We start from the raw sequence: 20,826 nt of genomic DNA on the forward strand, positions 1-20,826 counted from the left end.
TTATGCATATCAATAGGTGTAGAAGGAGGGGTTAAATTCTTGTTTTTGACTATTATAAGTATTCTAACGTCACAAGAAATTGGTGTACAAATAGACAAGAAATTTACAAGTACAACGACATAATTATAACTTAATGCTCCTCTAAATCGGAATTTTTCGGTATGATCTACTTATGTAAAGCGGAGCACTCACGTAGGTAACTCAATATTTTGAATATTGTTATATTAATAGTTGTTCTCAGGGAACAGCGGCATTAGCTCTGAAAAAAAATAGTATGGTCAATTATTGAAAAGAAAGCTTTTAAAATCAGTGAATGTAAAAAATATATAATGATTAGTATAGCAGAACCAGGGGAACAGGAATAGGGGAATGTAAACAATAGATTTCAAAAAGCCTTCTCTTAAAAAGTAGTATTATATGCACTTAGAAAGACTAAAAAGGATATAAGTACGCATAGAGAGAAAGTACAGTACTTACGACTACGCAATATATAACATATATATTTTTTTTTTTTTTTTTTTTTTTTTTTTTAAATATAAAAATACAGCACAGTCGGCACAGGCTTTAAAATAAAAAAGCAGCATAATTTTGCCCAGAGTATTGGTATACGTAAAGTAAAGACTTTTTCGTCAAAAATATTAGAATATCATATAAATGCAACTAATTTTAATTATGAACATAAAAAATAATTGTCAGTGTTATTGAAAACTATTTGCAAATATATGTTAACCAGTTAATACTTTGTCTTTAATCCTACTCTTCTGACATGGCTTTTCAAACTTATCCCAAAATCTCAATTCTTGTTATTAAGATGATATTATTTAAGAACTTTTGTTTCCATATTGATTTCAATATATTTGAATAAAAACTGGGAAAATTAAAGTGTGTCCAATTTGTATTTCACCGTTATTATTGGCAATTATCTCAATTATTTAGTTATATATACAAAATATAAAAATATATTCAATTTTAAAAATAGATCAGCAACTTAAACGATGTGAATAAAAATAGTATATTATTCATTTCTATGAAATTATCATTACTAAATTCAAAGGAAATACTATTCCTATATGCCTAATTTAAATTTGTGAAGCAAACATCTTTTTTCAATATTTGTTTACTTCCAAAGGGCAAAGGGTATACTGAAATATTTCACAATATTTCAAGTATATGTATTTTAATTTTTGACATTCAGCTTCACTCATTTAGAACATCTGAAATATTAGAATTTTTATAAAAAAAAAAAAAACTAAAAAATTATAAATTTTTCTTCACTACTAGAGCGAAATTTCTTTGCGGCTTTAGATACAAAACTTGCTGGCATTTTTTCCATAATCGAAAATACAAAAATAAGATGTTTATTAGTAGAAAAATACCAGAATATAGAGGGCCAAACCAAAACCTCAGGGAATAACTTTAAAATACATTATTTTTTCAAAAAACGTTTGGATTAAATAAATTACAATAATAATATCATCACATCTGTCAGTGATATGAGTAATGAGGTGAAATGAGTCCAAAAAACATAAGAGTGACCCCGTCAATTATAGTTGTTCAATTTTCAAATACTCGACGCCCATTGGTCGTGACGAAATCGACTTCCTCGACAAAATACGGCACAATGACTAAAGAATCCACACCTAATATTCTTTAGTCATTGATACGGCACGTTTTTTTTGGGCCAGTCGAATATCCTTATTCTATATATCCTTGGGGGGGACTATGGAGCAACATTCTACACCATAGAATAACTCACTTGTGTCTAGCCCTAGCAAGTAACTGTTAAGCCCGACCAATCACGTTAGAGTTTTTGACAAACACAAATGAATTAACACACCCCAAATATGAAACGAGTTTTTGCTGCATATAGTCACAGACACTACGCATGCGCACATCTTCGATGTTGCCAGATTGCAAGTTATTTTGGAATTATTTTCAGTAGAAAACAAATATATGCTTTTCAGTGTTTTATGTCAATATATACCGTATGATCGAAAAAACGGCGTCCAATTGGCTGGGAAATGACGATTGAGGACATTTCCCATATAAAATGACATCGATCTTCATTTCATAGTCATCGCTAACGCTATTTTTTTTTCAATCATAGTACGCGGTATATTATTTATATTATTATTTTAATATTTCGCACAACACGCGAACGCTTATTATGTATTTTCATAGTCAATAAAATTAAATAGAGATAAAACTCTAGATTCCTATAATTAATCTAATTGCTCTAGATTATTATGCTACATCTAAAAAGTGCTTTATTAAAAATTCGGGAAATTAAAAGGGATATGTACAAGTTTTTTCTTTTTTTTTAATTTTTAAATGCTGTAGCTCCATGTCATGTTCATAATAGGTTTTTTTAATATTCCATCAAAACTACGGAGGCTTTAAAAGGCCTTTTAGCCTCCGTAATTAAAATTGTAGAACCAGCTTCAGCAACATTAACAGTTACCTTGTTTAATTCTGCTTATACATATATTGCATTAATTTTTCTGCTACCTTAGGATTTCTCTATTCTTACACCTAATTTATGTGATTTTCTTAGCAAAATATGATTTATAAACCATATTTTTCCTAATGGAAGGATGGAATAGGATATGCTAAATTAAGATATTTTAACATTTATTTTCCAGACAAAGCATAATATAGTATTAAGATTAAGACATAACAAATATTATAAGAAAGATCTTAATATAAATCACAAACTAAGTCTTAATTTGGTCTTGTATAAAGACAGGTATAAAACTAAGGCTGTACTTAAACTGCCGTTAAACGGTAGCTTACTAAAATGCCGTTAATATGTATGACGTCGTTGATGTGACGCACTTGCCGGCTTTATGAAATATAGGAATTTTATAAGGACTAACCAACGTTATCCATCCCACCAAATAACCAACTTAACCAACGCAACTAACCTCGATACTGATAAAAAAATATAAAAAACAATTATAAATTAGTAAAAACCAACCAACCCCACCAAATAATTGAACTAACCAATGAATTAACATCCTCCAAATAACCACGCTAACCAACGCGCCAAATAACTAAACCAATCCAACCAAAAAGAGTGAAACCAATGCAATAAGATCACGCTATAAGCAAAAAAAAATATAAAAAAGTCTTGGTTCTTACGAAGCAAGTTCAAGTTTCAAAGCATTTATTGAGAATGTCTCCTTAAATACAATAAAAAGGTGCTATATACAATAAATAAAATAACAAGATAAGATGGTATGTTGTTCTTCTGACTCAACTGAAGCACTCAACCACCTAAGCGAACCCTGTGAACAGGAGGACCGATGTTTGCCCTAGGTAGCTCTTTTATTGACCGGGCGAGGACTGCATGTTCCGCTTTTGCTCACACATGCATTGGGAGTATAGAGGCAATGCCGACGTGCTTTACTTTAATAAATATGTTGGTTACTTAAATCAGATCCGTAGAATCGGAGGAAAAAACTCTTAAAAAACCTTCGTAATGTCTAGTAAATTTTCGGTAATTTTATTGTTTGTTTGTATGTTTAGTTGTGATGTAGTAGTCCTCAGTCTATTCTGCAACTGATGTATATATTTTATGTACATGGTTGAGAATCTTAGGAGTTAATTGATGTTACGTTTTGTGTGTCTTTGTGGTCAGCGTCTATAGTTATTTAATTTATGCTCTGAGTTAGATTATGTCCTCAGCGATAGCTAGAGGACATCATCTAAACAATTAGAATTTGTCTCAAAAAAAAATTTTCAACTACAAATAATTCGAAAATAAACTGCAATTTGGCAACATCGACGATGTGCGCTTGCGTAGTATCGATGATCAAATGCAGCAAATATGGGCTTCAAGGTCAGCCACCGGATCCACATCCACACCTTTACCGAATAATAAATAACTAGCCATACCTTTGGCCATACCCAAGTAAGGTAAAGGTGTGGATCCGGTGGCTGACCTTGAAGCCCATATTTGCTGCATTTGATCATCGATACTACGCAAGCGCACATCGTCGATGTTGCCATATTGCAATTTATTTTCGAATTATTTGTACTTGAAAATTTTTTTTGGCGTGTTAATCAATAATAATACAAATTCTATAATTAATTTTATAAATTCAGATTTATCTTCATATCCAAAATTAAGGTAAGAAGGATAATGAAGATTGTGAAATGAAAGTATTATGAATATATAAAATTGTAATAATAATATTTATTTATATATTTACATTAGAATTAAAATTTATCATTTACGGATTTTTTCTTAATGGTTTTAAACTTATTAGAATTACTTTATTTCTTTCAAGTTATTTAATTTCTAGTTATTTACAGGCAACAATAGTTAAATTGATTATATGTATTGATGTTTTGAAGTACTACCATGACGAGTCTTATTATAGAACAATACACGTCAATCGGAAATAGAGGTAACATTTTACCTATAATGTTACTGATATAATATACTTTGATTACAATTAATGTTTGTATCATAATTTCTTAAAAATATCAAGTTAGTGGATTAATAGCAATTTTAGACATATATTTTATCGAAGAGTGTGTTGATAAGACTAAAATAAGCTTTATGTTTTATATTTTTCTCTTCAGAAGGGAGATGGTTTGTATCGTAGAATACATTACAGTATTTAATATCGTGTCCTTTGATATTCTTTTCTTAATTTACTGTAATTTCTTGTTTTCAATAATGCTAAATCTTGACAATATGGTGAAGTTTGAGTTTTGATCTTATTAGCATTTATTAGTTTTATAAGAATAATAATAATAATAGAAATACAAGACTAAATTAAGACTTAGTTTGTGATTTATATTAAGATCTTTCTTATAATATTTGTTATGTTTTAATCTTAATACTATATTATGCTTGGTCTGGAAAATAAATGTTAAAATATCTGAATTTTGGATATCCTATTCCATCCTTCCATTAGGACAAATATGGTTTATAAATCATATATGCTAAGAGAATCAAATAAATTCGGTGGAAGAATAGAGAAATCTTAATGTAGCAGACAAATTAATGCAATATATGTATAAACAGAATTAAACAAGGCAACTGTTAATCTTGCTGAAGCTGATTCTACAATTTTAATTACGGAGGCTAAAAGGCCTTTTAAGACCTCCGTAGTTTTGATGGAATGTTAAAAAAAACCTATTATGAACATGACATGGAGCTACAGCATTTACAAATTAAAAAAAAGAAAAAACTTGGACACATCCCTTTTAATTTCCCGAATTTTTAATAAAGCACTTTTTAAACGTAGCATAATAATCTAGTTAGGAATCTAGAGTTTTATTTCTATATAATTTTATTGACTATGAAAATACATAATAAGCGTTCACGTGTTGTGCGAAATATTAAAATAATAATATAAATAATATACCGCGTACTATGATTGAAAAAAAAATAGCGTCAGCGATGACTATGAAATGAAGATCGCTGTCATTTTATATGAGAAATGTCCTCAATCGTCATTTTCCAGCCAACTGGACGCCGTTTTTTCGATCATACGGTATATATTGACAAAAAAACAATGAAAAGCACATATTTGTCTTCTACTGAAAATAATTCCAAAATGACTCGCAATCTGGCAACATCGAAGATGTGCGCATGCGTAGTGTCTGTGACTATATGGAGCAAAAACTCGTTTCAAGGTCAGCCACCGGATCCACACCATTACCCCCAAGTATTGGTCCATACCAGAGGTCCATACACAAAAGCCAATGACTAAAGAATACAAGGACTAATAAAACCCCAGAACCAATTAGACGAGTTTTCGCGTTTACCAGCAGGCGGATGAAACTGCCATTTGAATTTTGGAAACACGGCGGAGTTTCTGCCAGTAGAGGGATAGATGATCAGTTAGTTATTCTATGTTTACCAGGTTACGGAATGGGTTAACATCTGTGGTATGGTATGGTAATAATGAGCTGGGTTCCGGAAAACTACATGTTACTTTTAAAAAGCTTGCCAAAGGCCACATTACATGTAGTTAATGTAGTTTATATAGAGGGTGTAGTTTATATGAAAACACATATGTAACTTTCAAATATCAAAGGTTGAGGTGAGGTTATAATAAGTTGAAGCTTTAAAAAACACATAATGTATTTAAGAAAACAGAAGAAACTCATGGCTTTAAATATAATATTTACATCATATTATCTCTATTACACTGCCTGCAGGAAAATTATTCATAATATCAATACGCATAGTTTATTAACGTAGTTTTCATGTATTTAATGAACGGGAAAAGACGTAGATTTTTGAAGAAAAACTACACGTAGTTAATCAGGTAAATTACGTCTTAATTAACTACTTCCGAACCCTGATGAGCTGCCTCCCTCATTGTGGCAGCTCTATGGCTCTGCTTCCTATGAAGGTGCAATTTGCCAGCGCATTAGTTTTGATTGCAGGCCGTCTGACTTTTCGTCATGCTGCAATCAGTGATTTTAGTTCCTGAAATTAATCTAATTACATTTTAAGTAAGGATATCTGAAGTGTGTGCTTGTTTTGCATTGGTTAAATCGTGACTGTTAGTATCTGGACCAGTGCCTTCTATTAAAAGATCTTTTAATAGAAGGCACTGTCTGGACAACACAAACAAAGGTCTAGACTCTTCTCTCTCCCGCCCGCAGAGGAGCATTACACAAAATGGTGCGGATCGGATGGATGAGGATTGGTGTTGTGGTGTCAAGCCTAAATAAACAGAAAAGGATGTATTAGTTGAAGTTATAATTCTAGTTTGTTTTTGTCTATAAACGCGTTGATGAGATTAATGGTTTTTAGCTTGGCGTTGTACGGTCTGCATACTGAATGGTGTAGTGTGGTCGTCTTTTATTAGTTTTGTGTATAGATCTGTTTGAGGATAGGTTCTCAGGGGGCATGCCAAGAATATATGGTTTATATTTTCTATTTTTCCACACTCGCAAAGTGGGCTGTCAATTATTCCTATTCTATTCAGATGGACCTTTGTGCGACAGTGTCCTGTTTTAAGTCGTATGATGTTGGTTATGTCCTTTCTTCTGGCGTATTTTAAATTGTCAAACCATCTGGTTTTGGGAAATTTTTTAACGATTTCTGAGTACCATCCCCCCTTGTTGGTGGCTGTTGTTTTCCATTTTTGGGAAAATTCTTCTGTAAGTTTGTGTTTAATAACTGCTAGTATATCTGCCTTGTCGATTTTGATGTTCTTGGGTACATTGAGTGACCTTCCAATATTTGCGAGTTTATCTGCAGCTTCGTTTCCACTTATATCTGTGTGACTTGGTATCCACGTTAGGTGTATTTTCGTTCCGCTATTGTTTGCTTCTAATAGGAGTTTTTTGGTTGATAGTGTGATCGAGTCATTTGAAGTGTTTACCCCGGGATATCGAATCTTGTCAATGGCGCTTTTAGAGTCTGAGAGGATTACAACATTTCTTAGCTCTTTGCACAGAGAAATAATAATTGCCTTGTTAATTGCAACTATTTCCGCTGTGCAAATTGTTACTTCCTCTGGTAGTCTTTCTGCATAGTTGATAGGGGGATTGTTGCAATAGACTCCGTAGCCCGCGTTGTTTTTACCCTTGGAGGCATCTGTATATATGAACGTGTGGTTGGATCTAATGTTTTCGGTGATTTCGTAGAATAAGTTTTTGTTAGAAACTTGGCTTTTTTCCAGATTCAGATCGATCACCTTTATCATTTTTATCTGATGTTGTAGTTGCATTTCGTAGCATGGTGCCCTGTCATTTTTGTATATTTTGTTAGAGTATTTGTCTAGGTAGCCCAGAGCAGTGACTAGATAAGGCGTCTCCTTGTTCCTCCAGAAGTTTGCATTTTTTGCAAGTGATTTCCTGATGTTTTTTAAGAGTGTTGTTAATGGGTGGTCATTATGAGAGTAGATTTTTAGGAGAAATTTTACGGAAAGATTTTTTCTTCTATGGTCCATTGATTGTTCTTTTGCCTCTGCCAATAACGCCCATGTCGGGGTAGATTTCATGCATCCCAGAATAGTTCTCAGGGATTGAAATTGTGTTTTGTCTATCTTCTCTAGGCCGGTTTTATTTGTTGGTTTAATGAAAATGGAACCATAGTCTAGGTGCGACTTTACAATGCCGTTGTAGATTACTAGGAGAGTTTTCGGGTCGGCACCCCACCAAACTCTGGTCAAATTCTTTATAATGTTTAGACCTTTTTGCGCTTTGTTTACTTGTTCTGTGATGTGGGGGGTCCATTTTAGGTTTTTGTGTAGTATTATGCCGAGGTATTTGGTTTTATCTGTGTAGGGAATTCCTTATTATTGTACAGCAGGTGAGGGGGGTTGAGTAACCGTCGGCCTTTCGTAAACCATACCGCGTTGCTTTTTTCCTCCGAAATATTCAGATTGTGGTTTTTAAGCCACCTTGACATGATTTTCAATGAGTTATTCAGTTCTTCTGCCATATAAGTTGTTTGCGTGCCTGTGGTGAATAGTATTATGTCGTCCGCGTACCCTAGGATTGTCGTTTTTTCCGGAATAATAAGAAATAGGTCTCTTATGTATATGTTAAAGAGAATGGTGCTGAGCGGCGAACCCTGTGGAATTCCCGCATTGGCCTCCCCTGGGCCGATCCAAACTCCTTCTTTATTTCTAATAAACATCGCCCTGTTGGAGTTGATTCTAAATATTAGATTGTTTAGACTAGAAGTGATTCCAGCATTTGCTAGTTTTTTATACAATTTTGCTATGTCTACATGGTCGTATGCTGATTTTATGTCAAGAAATACCGCAAGTACCGACTGATTGTGGGTGAAGGCGTTAGTAACAGCAGTAGTTAGGTATGCGATGTTGTTGTATGTACCCATTCCTTTTCTATATGCTGTCTGAAAGTGGTTGAAGTACTTCATATTTTCAAGTTTCCAGTCTAGTCTATTCTTTATGATAATTTCTAACGTTTTAAGGTAACAAGACGACAGGACTATGGGTCTAAAGTTCTTTGGATTGTTAGGGTCCTTGTTAGGCTTTAATATGGGAATGATGGCATATTTTTTCCAGGCTTCGGGGATAGGTTTTCCTTGTAGGCATTCATTGTAGATGTTTAACAGTATATTGCTTGCTTTTTCTCCTAGGTGACTTAGCATAGGATAGTTAACCTCATCCATTCCGGGGGCAGAACTGGTTTTTCCTTTGAGGCTATGTGTTAGTTCTTCCAGATTGAAAGGAGGGTCTGCTGTCTCCAGTGGTTGCAGTGAGAAGTTTGGTGTTATGTTTGTTATTGAGTTGTCTTTTAGTATTTCCTCGGATATTGTGTCACTGGGTATAGGTAGTCTTGCATTCGCGTGTGTGCCACCAAATTTCTTTATCTTGTTCCATATATAGGTTATGTTTGTATTTCTGTTAAGTGTCCCACAGAATTCCTTGAAGCTGTCTTTTTTTTTCTATTCAATTGTTTCTTTGATAAGGCGATTTGTCTCTTTGCTTGTATAAAATTCTGCAGGTTGGGACTGGATCTAAAGTTGCTAATGGCTTTCCGTCTCTCTTTGACAATCGAGGAGCATTCCTGGTCCCACCATGGATTACCTTGTGGTTTTATTTGGTTTGTCTTAGTTTCTGGTATACTTTTTTGAGCTGCTGCCTCCACTATGCTGTGCAGGTCGTCAAAGCCAGCATTCAAGTCTAATTGGTTTGTCATTTTGCCTATCTCAGTTTCATACCTTGTCCAATTGGCTTTTCTGAAGTTTTTCCTAGGAAACGTAGAATGTCTGATGTTTGTGTTGCCCACCAGAGTGCACATTGTTGGGTAGTGGTCACTAAATCCGGGGTCTGGGATGAGTGACCATATTGTTTTTAGAGTGAGGTTGTTAGAGACAAGTGTGAGGTCTAAGGACTTTCATTGGTGTTGTTTGCAAATCGTGTTGGTGCTTCGTTATTTATTATTGAAAAGTTTTTTGTTAATAAAGTTGTATAGGTTAATCCCGCTGTGGTTGTTTTTTTTTGCTTCCCCAGTACACATGATGTGCGTTAAAGTCTCCCATTATTATATTTTTCTTATTGTTGATGTCTATTGTCGTTTCTAAGTCTTGTGGCGAGATGTTATATGGGGTGGGGAGTAAACATTTGTGATGTTAAGATCATCAATTTTGATGCTGAGTGTTTGAAGTTCCGAGACATTGTTGCTATTGCTGTTGATTACGTTAAACTTTATGTTTTTTTTTGACACATGTGGCTATGCCACCGTAGCCGTCGTTTCTATCTTTCCGCATTATGTGGTAATTTTTGAGGTTGAATTGATCTGTAGAAAAAAGCCAAGTTTCGTTCAAAATTAGTAGATCCGGGTTAAATTTTTTTATGATTGTGATAAGATTGGTCCGGTTGGACCGAACACTTCTGATATTCCACTGGATAATGATCAGAGTGTTATGTTGTGTCATATACTATTGTTAGAGGAGAGTGCCTTGTTTACAATTTGCCACTATATGTGGCAACCTATAAAGAACACTCCCTAGTGGTTTTCAACATTTGATCCACACATTCTGTTGGTGTTTGTATCTTGTATTTGGTCGACATTTCTTCTATGAACGTTTTTATTTCGTTGCTGTATTTATTGACGTTTCTCGCGGCACTTAATGTAGGCGAAATTAAGGTAGAAGCGTTGATATTGTTACGGATTCCGTGGGTCCACTAATTTAAACTCACGATAAAATACTTAACGAATTTATTTTCTCACTTTATACACAATTACTAACTTATAACACACAACAAACTAACTATTTATTAGATTCCTTCACCAAATTGTCCGATTTTCAATTTCCACGCGGTATATTCAAATTTCAAAAACTGTCTCAGTTGTCGATGGCTCCGGCTTGATATACTCTATTGACTGCTTCTCGAAATTTCCCCAATGACTATGAAAGCGTACTTTTCATACCAGACAATTCTATTGTCTGATTCTTGGTCTTGACTTGACTAAAAGATGGCGCCTGAAAAAGTCTTTTTAATTTCTGGCGGATACGTTGCGGTTGTGCAGGCAACCAGTAATACATTTTTACTTCCCTTCTGGCGGATAGGCCATTTTTTCTTGACATTGCCCCTTTTCAAATTTGATCGTCCCAGATCACTCTGTTTCCTGTCTGATATCTCTTCAATCGATCCAGATGAACTACTTTCATCTTTCTTCTTAGGAGCTGCGTTGAATCCGGTACACAATGCCATTTATCCTCTTGATGACTGTATAAGGACCTTCAAACCCATGCAAGAGTTAACTGGAGGGGACCTCGTCGGAGTTGCAGAGTATGCATTTTATTTGGCATAGGAAGGATCCGTCTTCCCTTCACGGTGAGTGTCTCTGAGGTCGTAACGAGCTTTCATCCGGTCACTGGCTAGCGTAATCTTACTTCTCACGGCCTTATGAATTCCCCAATAACCTTTCCTTCAGTTCATCCGCGTAGTCCTCTACGTTCGTGGTGCTGTCGTCTGGTGATCCGAACACCAGTCACAAGGCAACCGTAATTCTCGACCAAATAAAATCTTCGATGGTGAAAGTCCGGTGGTGTTGTGAACTGCACTTCTATATGCCATTGCGTAATAGTGGTATATGCTGATCCCAATCTTTGATGTTCAATCCACCATTTTCTGGAGAGAGATGTTCTTCAATGGTGTATTGACTGTCTTGACCATCCCATCAGACTGCGGATGTCAAAACTGTTGTCCTAGTCTTGTGAATACCAAGCAGATCACACATCTTCTGGAACTAGTCTTGACTATCGTCTTCCTTGGTCAGTGTGTAAGCTCTAACGAGGAATTCCAAATCTACTGAAGTTTATTGACTGAATACTTCAGCTACAGTCGATGCTTCTTGGTTTGGAATGTAGAAACTTGTTGGCCGCCTTACTCAAAATAATCCATCGCCATCTATTATGTACTTTGTTGCCCATTGCGTTTCAGGGAATGGGCCTGCAATGTCAACAACAGCGATTCTTTCGAATGGCAGTATATCTTTAACAATTTTTCAGATGATTAAACCAACGTTATATTGTTGCCCGATTTTTCCCCTAGATTCGATGTATGCAGTTGGGGGTTGGCTGGCTGCACTGTGTTTTACATTGTCGACTGCATTTCTTGACATCTTCGCAATAATCCACCCTGTCAAAAACGATCTCAGCTTGCTCAAGGTCTTGTTTACTCCAAGATGGGCTCCAGTTTTACCACCGTGAATTTCTTCCAATACCTTTGCAACTTTCTTCCTTGGTACCAGTAACTGAAGTTACTGTCCTGCCATCCGCACTTTCCACGTGCGCTTTAACAATCCATTCTCAATAACCAGTGAATTCCACTGGGCCCAGAGCTTTGAAAATTATTTTCCTCTGTCCGCAATATCCTGCCACGGTGGTCTCTCGCCGTTATGATACTTTATGAGCCGTAGTATTGCTCCGATGTCTTGATCTTCCATTTGATCTTTCCTCAATTGTTAGTCGTTTTTCCACTGTTCACTTGGTTCAAGTTTAAAATTCCTTATTCTGATAGTGCTTTCGCGATGTTTCATTTTCTTGTCCAAGGTAGCTCGTCGTCGATCTAGGTCGTTGTCGATAATTTGTACCCGTCCTACACGGCACCCAGCGGTTTTTTCTAGTTTCCCGAACACAGTCTTCTTGGTATCACCAGGTATCATCGCAATTTTCGATGATCTTTCTTCCATATTTCCTGGTCTCTTTCTTTAGATTTCCTCATTTCCGTTTTCAGGATGTTTCTATGGTGATCAAACGAAAACCATGTTGACTGATCACATCCATACCCATGATAAAATCATCTTCAATGTCTGCCACTAAAACGCTATGCCGAAACTTCAAATTCCCCTAACTCCAGTTCTATAAGCCTCCTCCCCCGTACAACGGCCATTTCCCCCGTAACTGTACGTAAATACACTCTTCTTCTAAGAGGCATCATCTTCAATCCTTGCACCGAGTTAGTCCGCACCAACGATACCATAGCGCCTGTGTCCACAGTCATTCGAATTCTTCTACCATTGACCTTCCTGTTGATCACCAAACTGTCAGCGGTTTTTCCTAGACTCCTAACGGAAAACAATCCTAGGGGCTCTGTTTTCTCCAGCCAATACTACTGCTCATTAGCAAATTGATATTTCTGGTGCCTATTTTATCTCGATGGTAAACGGAATCGCATTTGGACGCAAATAAGATTTGATTTGGCCATTCCTGCCACATCTATAGCATTTTATGTCCTGGGATCTTCCGATGTGCCGATGTTCTAAAGATGGTCTCATGCAATCGCATTTTGATGACACGACAATCTCGTTTGATGTGGCTATTCCTGCCGAAATCCATGACACAATTTTTATCCTGGAATTTTAACTCTTGAATAAAGAAGACTGTGCCGTAGCACCCTCGTAGCACATATTTTTTAACATAGCCGCTTAAAGAGATATTTATATTTTTGTTGACTCTTTTGTTCGCCTGTAATTCACATAGTTTATTAAACATCTCCTTCAAACGTAAGCGTGAGAACTCTTTGTATGTTCCTCAACCGTTACCGAGCCTATCTTCTGTTTAGAATGGCGCAAATGGAGATTCTATTTCCAGCGCCCTGACGAGTACTTCGCTGCTGGTGGGACGCGTTGGGATATTTTGCACGCGCCCTCTGCAATTCGTTTGTCCCTCAATACCGCTGATAAAGCACTGAGCAGCGAGTTCCTCCCCTAAATCCTTCCGGTTAGCTTCTGGATACGCTGGTGGGTGTACCAGGCGACGTAAGTCTGCTTCGAATTCCTGCAGACTCTCTCCGGACCTCTGCAGGCGTGTCTTGATTTGGGCCTGGTAAAGTTGGCGTCGATGTTGGTCGCCATATCTTCTGTCCAGTGCAGCGACCAAAGTTTGGTATTCCTGCTGTTGGGCCGCAGGAATAGTTTGCAGGAGTTCCAGGGCAGGGCCACGCAGCGCGATGACAAGTGCCGCTGCTTTCTCCTGGTCAGTCCATCCATTGGCAGCAGCCGCTGCTTCAAACTGGCGGTGGTACATCGTCCATGTCGTTTGTCCATCGTAGGTCGGGGCTTTAAGGTTCGCAGTTCCCGGAACGCCAGGTGTCCTTACTTGTACCTTGGTCTTCTGTAGGTCCATCTCCAACTTTTCTATCTTCTGCTGAAGGCGCTCCTCCAGATCTTCTACGGCTTCTTGGAAGTGGTTCTGCTGTTCCTGGCAACGTTCTTCCAACATTGCTTGTTGCTGTTCCCCCAAGCTTTTCTGAAGTCGAATTTCTTGATTTTCTAAAGTTTTCTTAAGACGGTCCTGATCTTCTTGTCTTTCTTTCTGGCGGCGCGTTTCTATATCTTCTAAAATTTCCCTCCATTCATTCTTCTGACGAATTTCTAAATTGCCTAAAATTTTCTCAAGCCGGTCCTGTTCTTCTTCTTTGTCTTGTTGTCGTTGAATTTTCAAACTTGGAAAATTTTTTCAAGCCGGTCCTGTTCTTCCTGTTTCTCTTTCTTTTGACGGGCTTCTAAACCTTCTAACATTTTCTCTTGATTTTCCATAAGTATTTTCTGTAGATGGTCTTGTTCCTCTTCTTTCTCTTTTTCTAGTCGGGCTCGCTCTTCTTCTCGTTCTTTACGGAGTCTTTCTTGCTCTTCTGCTTTTTCTTTTCTCAGCCTCTCTTGTTCTTCTGCCTTTTCTCTTCTCATATTCTCCATAAAATCGCCCAATAATTTGCTTACTTCCTCCATTTTCTTCGCTTGCTGTCTCGTACCAACCATAAAAATTCCCAAATTCGGTGTAAAAATCGTCCAATCCACTTAATTTCTCTTAAAATCCTCTTGAATCCCACCTTCTGACACCAATTGTTAATGATTCCGTGGGTCCACTAATTTAAACTCACGATAATAATACTTAACGAATTTATTTTCTCACTTTACACACAATTACTAATTTATCATACACACATTACTAACTATTTATTAGATTCTTTCAAGTTGTCCGATTTTCAATTTCCACGCGGTATATTCAATTTTTGAAAAACTGTCTCAGTTGTCGATGGCTACTACCTTGACGGGTCTCTATTGATAGCTTCTACACGTCAATTTCGGAAATCTCGGGAAAGCGTACCTATCTTCATACTAAGACAATTCTATTGTTATAATTCCTTGTTTGTCTCATACTTGACTTAAAAGATGGCGCCTGATAAAAGTCTTTTAATTTCTGGCGGATACGTGTGTTGATTGTGCAGGCAACCAGTAATACATTTTTTAATTACATTACATTATTTAATATCGTGTACTTTGCTCCTGTACTTTTCTTACTGTTTGCGGTATGACTATGTTGCTACTAGAGTTTGTAGGTATGGTCCAGGTCTGAGTATTTGATCTTATTAGTTGAATTTGGGAAATAAAGTAATGTCCTCCTTTTGCTTTTTAGATTAGTTTGTATTTATTTTATTAGAGGCTGCAGCCATAATATATGTCTACTTCCTTCTTGTTGTATTTAACCATTTTTCTTGTGATGAAAAGGGACTTTTTTCCGTATGTGGCTTGGCCAGTATTCTGGAAAATCACCCCGTTAGGAAAAATGGGGTGTTAGAATTAAAACTTTTATATTTTTCGTTCGCTTCGAAGTAGGTAAAAATCAAATGCCATGGCTTTTTTGACAACCAACTGCCTTTCAAACTCCATGCAAGTTGTTGAGCTGGAGCGATGTTCGTCGGAGTTGCAGAGTGCATAATTATTTGAGGCTAGGAAGGATCCGTCTTCCTTACGGTGAGGTGTCTCGCACTTTCCAGTTCTAAGGCTTCCACAATTAAGGCATTTTTTATGAACGTATGACAAACAGTTAAAACATTGCGTAACGGGTGGAACGTATGGTTTTATCTGCATGTCCAAGCCAAAACCTGGATGTCTCTAAAGCAGTCTTGTGCCCTCAAATGTAGCATAGGACTGTGGATTGGTATGTATTCTACAGTTTTCTTTTCTATATAACTTTTCTATTCAGTCGTGTGCAGCTTATTAGCCTGCACGTCTCTGCTGCGTAATATTCTGCACTATCGTCTTCATGGAGAACATTTTTGGTATCGCCCTGACGATGCCTTTACATGATCGTTGTCATTTTTGGGAATGTCCTCAATGTCGTAGCCTAGGTTTTTTAAATGTTTTTTTGTAGAAAGTTGTTCGCCGCCTTGAAAGAATCAAAATCTACACCTAATCTATTACGTCCTTTTGATGTTAATTTAAAAATGTTACTAAGTTTTAGATCAAAGAATATCTTTAGCAATTTGCAGATGATTAAACTGTGACTATACAGCAAAAAAATCGTTTTTCTGTTGCCACGATGTATACAGTAAAAGGGGTTTTATCTTTTAGCTGTATATATATGGGTCTAAAGGAGGAGGCGAATCGAACGCGAAATTATGGGCCCAGTTTTTTGGGGTCTAAATGAAGAGTTCGAAAATCGCCGTTAGGGAGACTCCATTATTTTTCGGCCGCCGCAAAATACGCAATTATGAGGACAATAAATGGAATGATACTTTATGAAACTATTTAATTTTAGGCTTGACTTCCCAGGAGGTGAACACAAATGTTAGTATTTTTTTTTCGCGTTGTCACTTGTTTCAAGTTTCACACACGATTGATTTTAACTTCTTGTTTTATTTTATGTGAAAACGGCTTTGCGCACCCTTAATTCTAACCTACAAATATTTTCAGTTTGGATTTAATTTATTTTTTAATTTCGCATAAGTAAAATGTATAATATAGTAGGCAACGAATAAATAAATATAGGTACTATAAATAGTAAAATTACTATAAACAATCGTAAAAGTTAACTTTTATCCAGCCTCATCGTACTGCGCATGAGCAAATATATATTTCTTATTTTATTTTATTTGCCTGTACGAACGCACACCAGACGCACACAAATAAGAATTCCTTATTTCTTATTTTATTTTATTCTTATTTTATTTTATTTGGCTGTATGAACCCACCTTAAGAAGACTAAAGCCGAGTCTCATGCATCCGAAATCCGATGACACGACGATCCGACGGTGCTCCTATTGGCCGAAATATTTTGACACCAATTTTTATCCGACAATTTTAACTCTTTGAATAAGAAGACTAGTCTTCTTATTCAAAGATACCTCCAAACAGTGCCGTAGCACCCTCGTAGCACATATTTTTTTAACATAGCCGCTTAAAGAGATATTTATATTTTTCATAAATCTTTTGACTACGCCTGTGGTGTATGCAGTGGTATCATACTAATTAATTACGAAAAAAAGCGTAGTAAAATGTATTTTTACACGTTTTGAATAAAATTAGAACGGCAAAGGAGATATCTAATTTTATTCGCTACTTGCAAATTTGTCGAATTTTTATTGATGGGACGCGTCGTCTAATTTTTTACGAAAAACATCGAGAGAATATCGTTTTCCCTCTCACGGATACCCCGTAGCTACAGAACGGACAGACGAACTGTAAATATATGTTTTCCTAGTTTCAAAGATATTAATAAATAACTAAAAAAAATATGTTTTTCGGCCTTTTTAAAAAAAATATTAAAAATACAAGAAATATCCTGAAATCAAAACTGTATTGGGTATTTACTGTCGTAGTGGGCCCGTACTTACTTTGCTACAAATATCGTAGTCTTAAATCATACAGGCGGGTGTTCAAAATTCTATGCCAAACTTTCTAAAATATAAAATAGTTTTTCTTCGTTTTTTAAATGGAACACCCTGTATATTATTTCTTTGTCAGATAGAGAATTAAAAAGTGAACACTTTTTATATTTAAAGTATTTCAGAATTTTTAACGGTTTTGCGGATATATTCGTGGTATTGTATTTTATATTACATACATGATTACATAATATGGGGTTTTCAACAATATTTTTTTACCAAAGCCACCCAATGATTTTTGTATTATATTTTGCCGTTCAAAGAGCTATATGTAATAAAACAGAGGGAATATATGCGAAACCTCTAAAAATGTTGAAATACTTTAAATAGAAAAAAATATTTATTTTTTAATTCTCCATCTAACTACAGGGTGTTCCATATTAAAAAAAAAACGAAGAAAACTATTTTATATTTTAAAAAGTTTGGCATACAATTTTGAACACACTGTATGAGATTACGATATTTGTAGCAAAGTAAGTACAGACCAACTACAGTAAAAACCTAATATAGTTTTTACTGCAGGACATTTCTTGTATTTCATCCCGATTCCCTCACATTTTTTTGAGCCACCCTGTAGAAATTAAAATATTTTCCTGTAATACATCCTAATAACTTTAGGTTTGCGCTTAAACAAAATTCACAAGTTTTTTATTCTAGGAGCGACAGAGATGCCCGACGCACTATTGCCGGACGACCCTGTATAAATCCGTTAGTATCAAACTTAAAAATTAACATATTTTTTAAGATATATTTCGATTTGAACGAGATTTGTGGTGACAATAAGACAATGGTTTTGCTAAGCGCATTAACATCCAACTTTCACACAAAAAAAGTAGGGGAATGGTGAAAACTACACCCACCCCCCACCCCTACGTATATTTTAATAGAAATATTTTCCAACTTTACCGACGACTGATTTTTTTTTCGTAAAATGGTCCTCCTAGTATTTACTACATTTTTTGTGTTTTGTTAGGGACTTTACATGGGCTTAAAGTTTGATGCCCTCTAATACCGTATGATCGAAAAAAAACGGCGTCCAGTTGGCTGGGAAATGACAATCGATGACATTTCCTATATAAATTTACATATAAAATGGCAGCGATCTTTATTTCATAGCCATCGCTGACGCCGTTTTTTCTCGATCATACGGTACAATCAAAGCAATTTTATATTGAGGTAAATTGTATTCAACGAACTTAATTTGATTTTTAAAATATGTAGTGGTTTTATGTATGGAATTTTTGGACACCCTGTATATATACATGTTTTTTAATTTTAAATAGTCTGATTTTATTGAAAGAAAAATATATATTTATCCAGTTTACTTTTATTAATACATATTTTTTCAGCAAAACTGCCCGTAGGTTTATCACAAAAGAATGCAACATTAAACAAAATATAAAATGGTTTAGTTATGCTGGCAACTAGATGGTAACAATAAGATCTGTACTGCTGCCCTTGTACAGATCCCACCGTTAGTTTAATTGTCTATACAGTTATTAAATTTTCTATTTCTTCCATTCCTTCTTTTCATAATCCCATTTGGAGGAGATACCTTCAATAGGATTGACACGCAAATCAAGCATACGTGCTAGTTGAGCTTCCCTATTCTCTTTCTTGAAGGTGTCAGGCAATGGGGCATACACTAAAAATTAAGGGAATACATATACATGACCTCTTTGCAAGTTCTTTGTTATCTTTACCAAAAGCTTTCAGGAAGAAAAAGCACCAAATTCCAGCAGACAATATTATAAATCCAACACCAAGAATATATTTCCATTCGCCAGTTGGTGCTTGGAACTCAGAAAATGTCTGTCTAAAAGAAGCCCTGTAGATAGCTTTTTTTTCTTCTAAAGAAAGCTTGCTCCAATCTCCTTTCTCTTTTTCACGCAAAGCCTGTATGGAAAATTAGCATTAATCCAAATTGTAAGCTTTTTATTGTAAATGTTGTAAAACATACCAGGATGTCAGCATTGGGTTCCTTCCATCTAATAGCAGGAAAAGGAAAGTCAGCCCTATCAATATAGGTGGGTTCTCCACTAAAACCTTGTCCTACAATTTCTCTCTTACCAATTAGTTTTCTTGTAAATGAACCAGCAACATTAGCACTCATAGAGGCAGTCTGTACTGAATGTTTAGCAGCAACATTTTTAAGTAGTTGTTTGCAAGTGAGTGCTAACAGGTTGTTAGCCATTTTCGAATTTTACTAAAAACAAAGTAAGAGTTGCTGTATAAAAAATATTACAAAAATACTCTAAAAATATTAGGTTAAGGATATTATTATGTAATCCCATATTTTAAAGTACTTTATTAGAATTAAAAAGTAAATATTCATTAAAAATTGATTTGTATAATATTATTATGAGTAAGTGCCAATAATTTTACTAAATAATACAAAAAAGTAACAATATGAACAAGGATACTATGATTAAAATGTTAGATAATCAAAATCGAAGTATGTATTTACTACAAAAAAAAAACAGAAATTTTTGGAAACATATTACCAATATATTATCGTCCTGCCTTTAGATTTTGGAAAAAATTATAAGAAAATATCAAATTGCAGTGTAAAAATGAAAAAAAACTTAAAATCGACTCACCTTGGAAATCTGAAAATGGCGATAAATTGTCACCATAGATTGTCACAATCACAATTCACAATCTATACAGACAGCGTTGCCAACAGTAAAATAGAAAAAGCCGTAACAGAGCTGCACAATATGACGTCACTTGGACGTCACAGTGGTGAAAATTTGATAGTAGCCGAGGCTCTTGCGAATAAAAATTGACTGTCTATCGACACAAAGTTGCACGTTTATGTACATTTTATGGTTGCACGAATAAGTTTTGGTTGCTTTTGTTTGTTTTTTAGTCTTTTTTTGGTGATGAATCTTTCTTTTTTAATATAAAATCAAATTTGATGCCTTTTTTAGGGAGTTGTATGCAACTAACGATAGATGTGACGTCACATTGTCGTACAAAATAAAAAAATGCCTCTATGTAAAAGTACGGATGAAAAGTTATAACTCTTCGAACCAGTTAAAACTAGTGTTGGGAAAATTCGAATTAAATAATACGACTAATTCGATAGTAAATTAAAACTAACTAATTCGAATTATCTTTTTCGATATATCGAGATAAAAATTAGTAGTATTTTATATTATATCTATGGTAACCGAATTACAAATGAACATAA

General features: G+C 35.4%; 2 protein-coding genes across 3 annotated transcripts; both read right to left on the reverse strand.

Moving 5' to 3' along the window:
• Positions 1-6,770: 6,770 nt before the first annotated feature.
• LOC115882643 lies at positions 6,771-7,682 on the reverse strand. Its single transcript, XM_030900837.1, has one exon. It carries the CDS (start codon positions 7,680-7,682, stop codon positions 6,771-6,773), a length of 912 nt encoding a protein of 303 aa, XP_030756697.1.
• An 11,255-nt stretch (positions 7,683-18,937) lies between these two features.
• On the reverse strand, positions 18,938-20,337 carry LOC115882466. Of its 2 annotated transcripts, none has more exons than XM_030900540.1 (4): positions 20,231-20,337; positions 19,591-19,836; positions 19,334-19,526; positions 18,938-19,275 (listed from the first exon to the last, which is right to left on the reverse strand). In XM_030900540.1, the coding sequence occupies exons 2-4, from the start codon at positions 19,822-19,824 to the stop codon at positions 19,139-19,141; spliced, it is 564 nt and encodes a 187-aa protein (XP_030756400.1). In that variant the 5' UTR covers positions 19,825-19,836; positions 20,231-20,337; the 3' UTR covers positions 18,938-19,138. The 2 variants fall into 2 exon arrangements, with proteins under 2 accessions (XP_030756400.1, XP_030756407.1); XM_030900547.1 differs by having other exon boundaries at positions 20,135-20,231.
• Between the last annotated feature and the right edge of the window lie 489 nt (positions 20,338-20,826).

Source organism: Sitophilus oryzae, unplaced genomic scaffold (assembly GCF_002938485.1).
Source record: "Sitophilus oryzae breed Bouriz unplaced genomic scaffold, Soryzae_2.0 scaffold_1112_pilon_pilon, whole genome shotgun sequence".
Taxonomy (NCBI): Eukaryota; Metazoa; Arthropoda; class Insecta; order Coleoptera; family Curculionidae; genus Sitophilus; species Sitophilus oryzae.

Coding starts and splice junctions, on each gene's coding strand:
- LOC115882643 (XM_030900837.1), bottom strand. CDS start 7,682: ATGATAAAGGTGATCGATCTGAATCTGGAAAAAAGCCAAGTTTCTAAC.
- LOC115882466 (XM_030900540.1), bottom strand. CDS start 19,824: ATGGCTAACAACCTGTTAGCACTCACTTGCAAACAACTACTTAAAAAT. Junction 19,527..19,590: donor AACCCAATGCTGACATCCTG/GTATGTTTTACA, acceptor TTTTCCATACAG/GCTTTGCGTGAAAAAGAGAA. Junction 19,276..19,333: donor TTTCTTCCTGAAAGCTTTTG/GTAAAGATAACA, acceptor CTTAATTTTTAG/TGTATGCCCCATTGCCTGAC.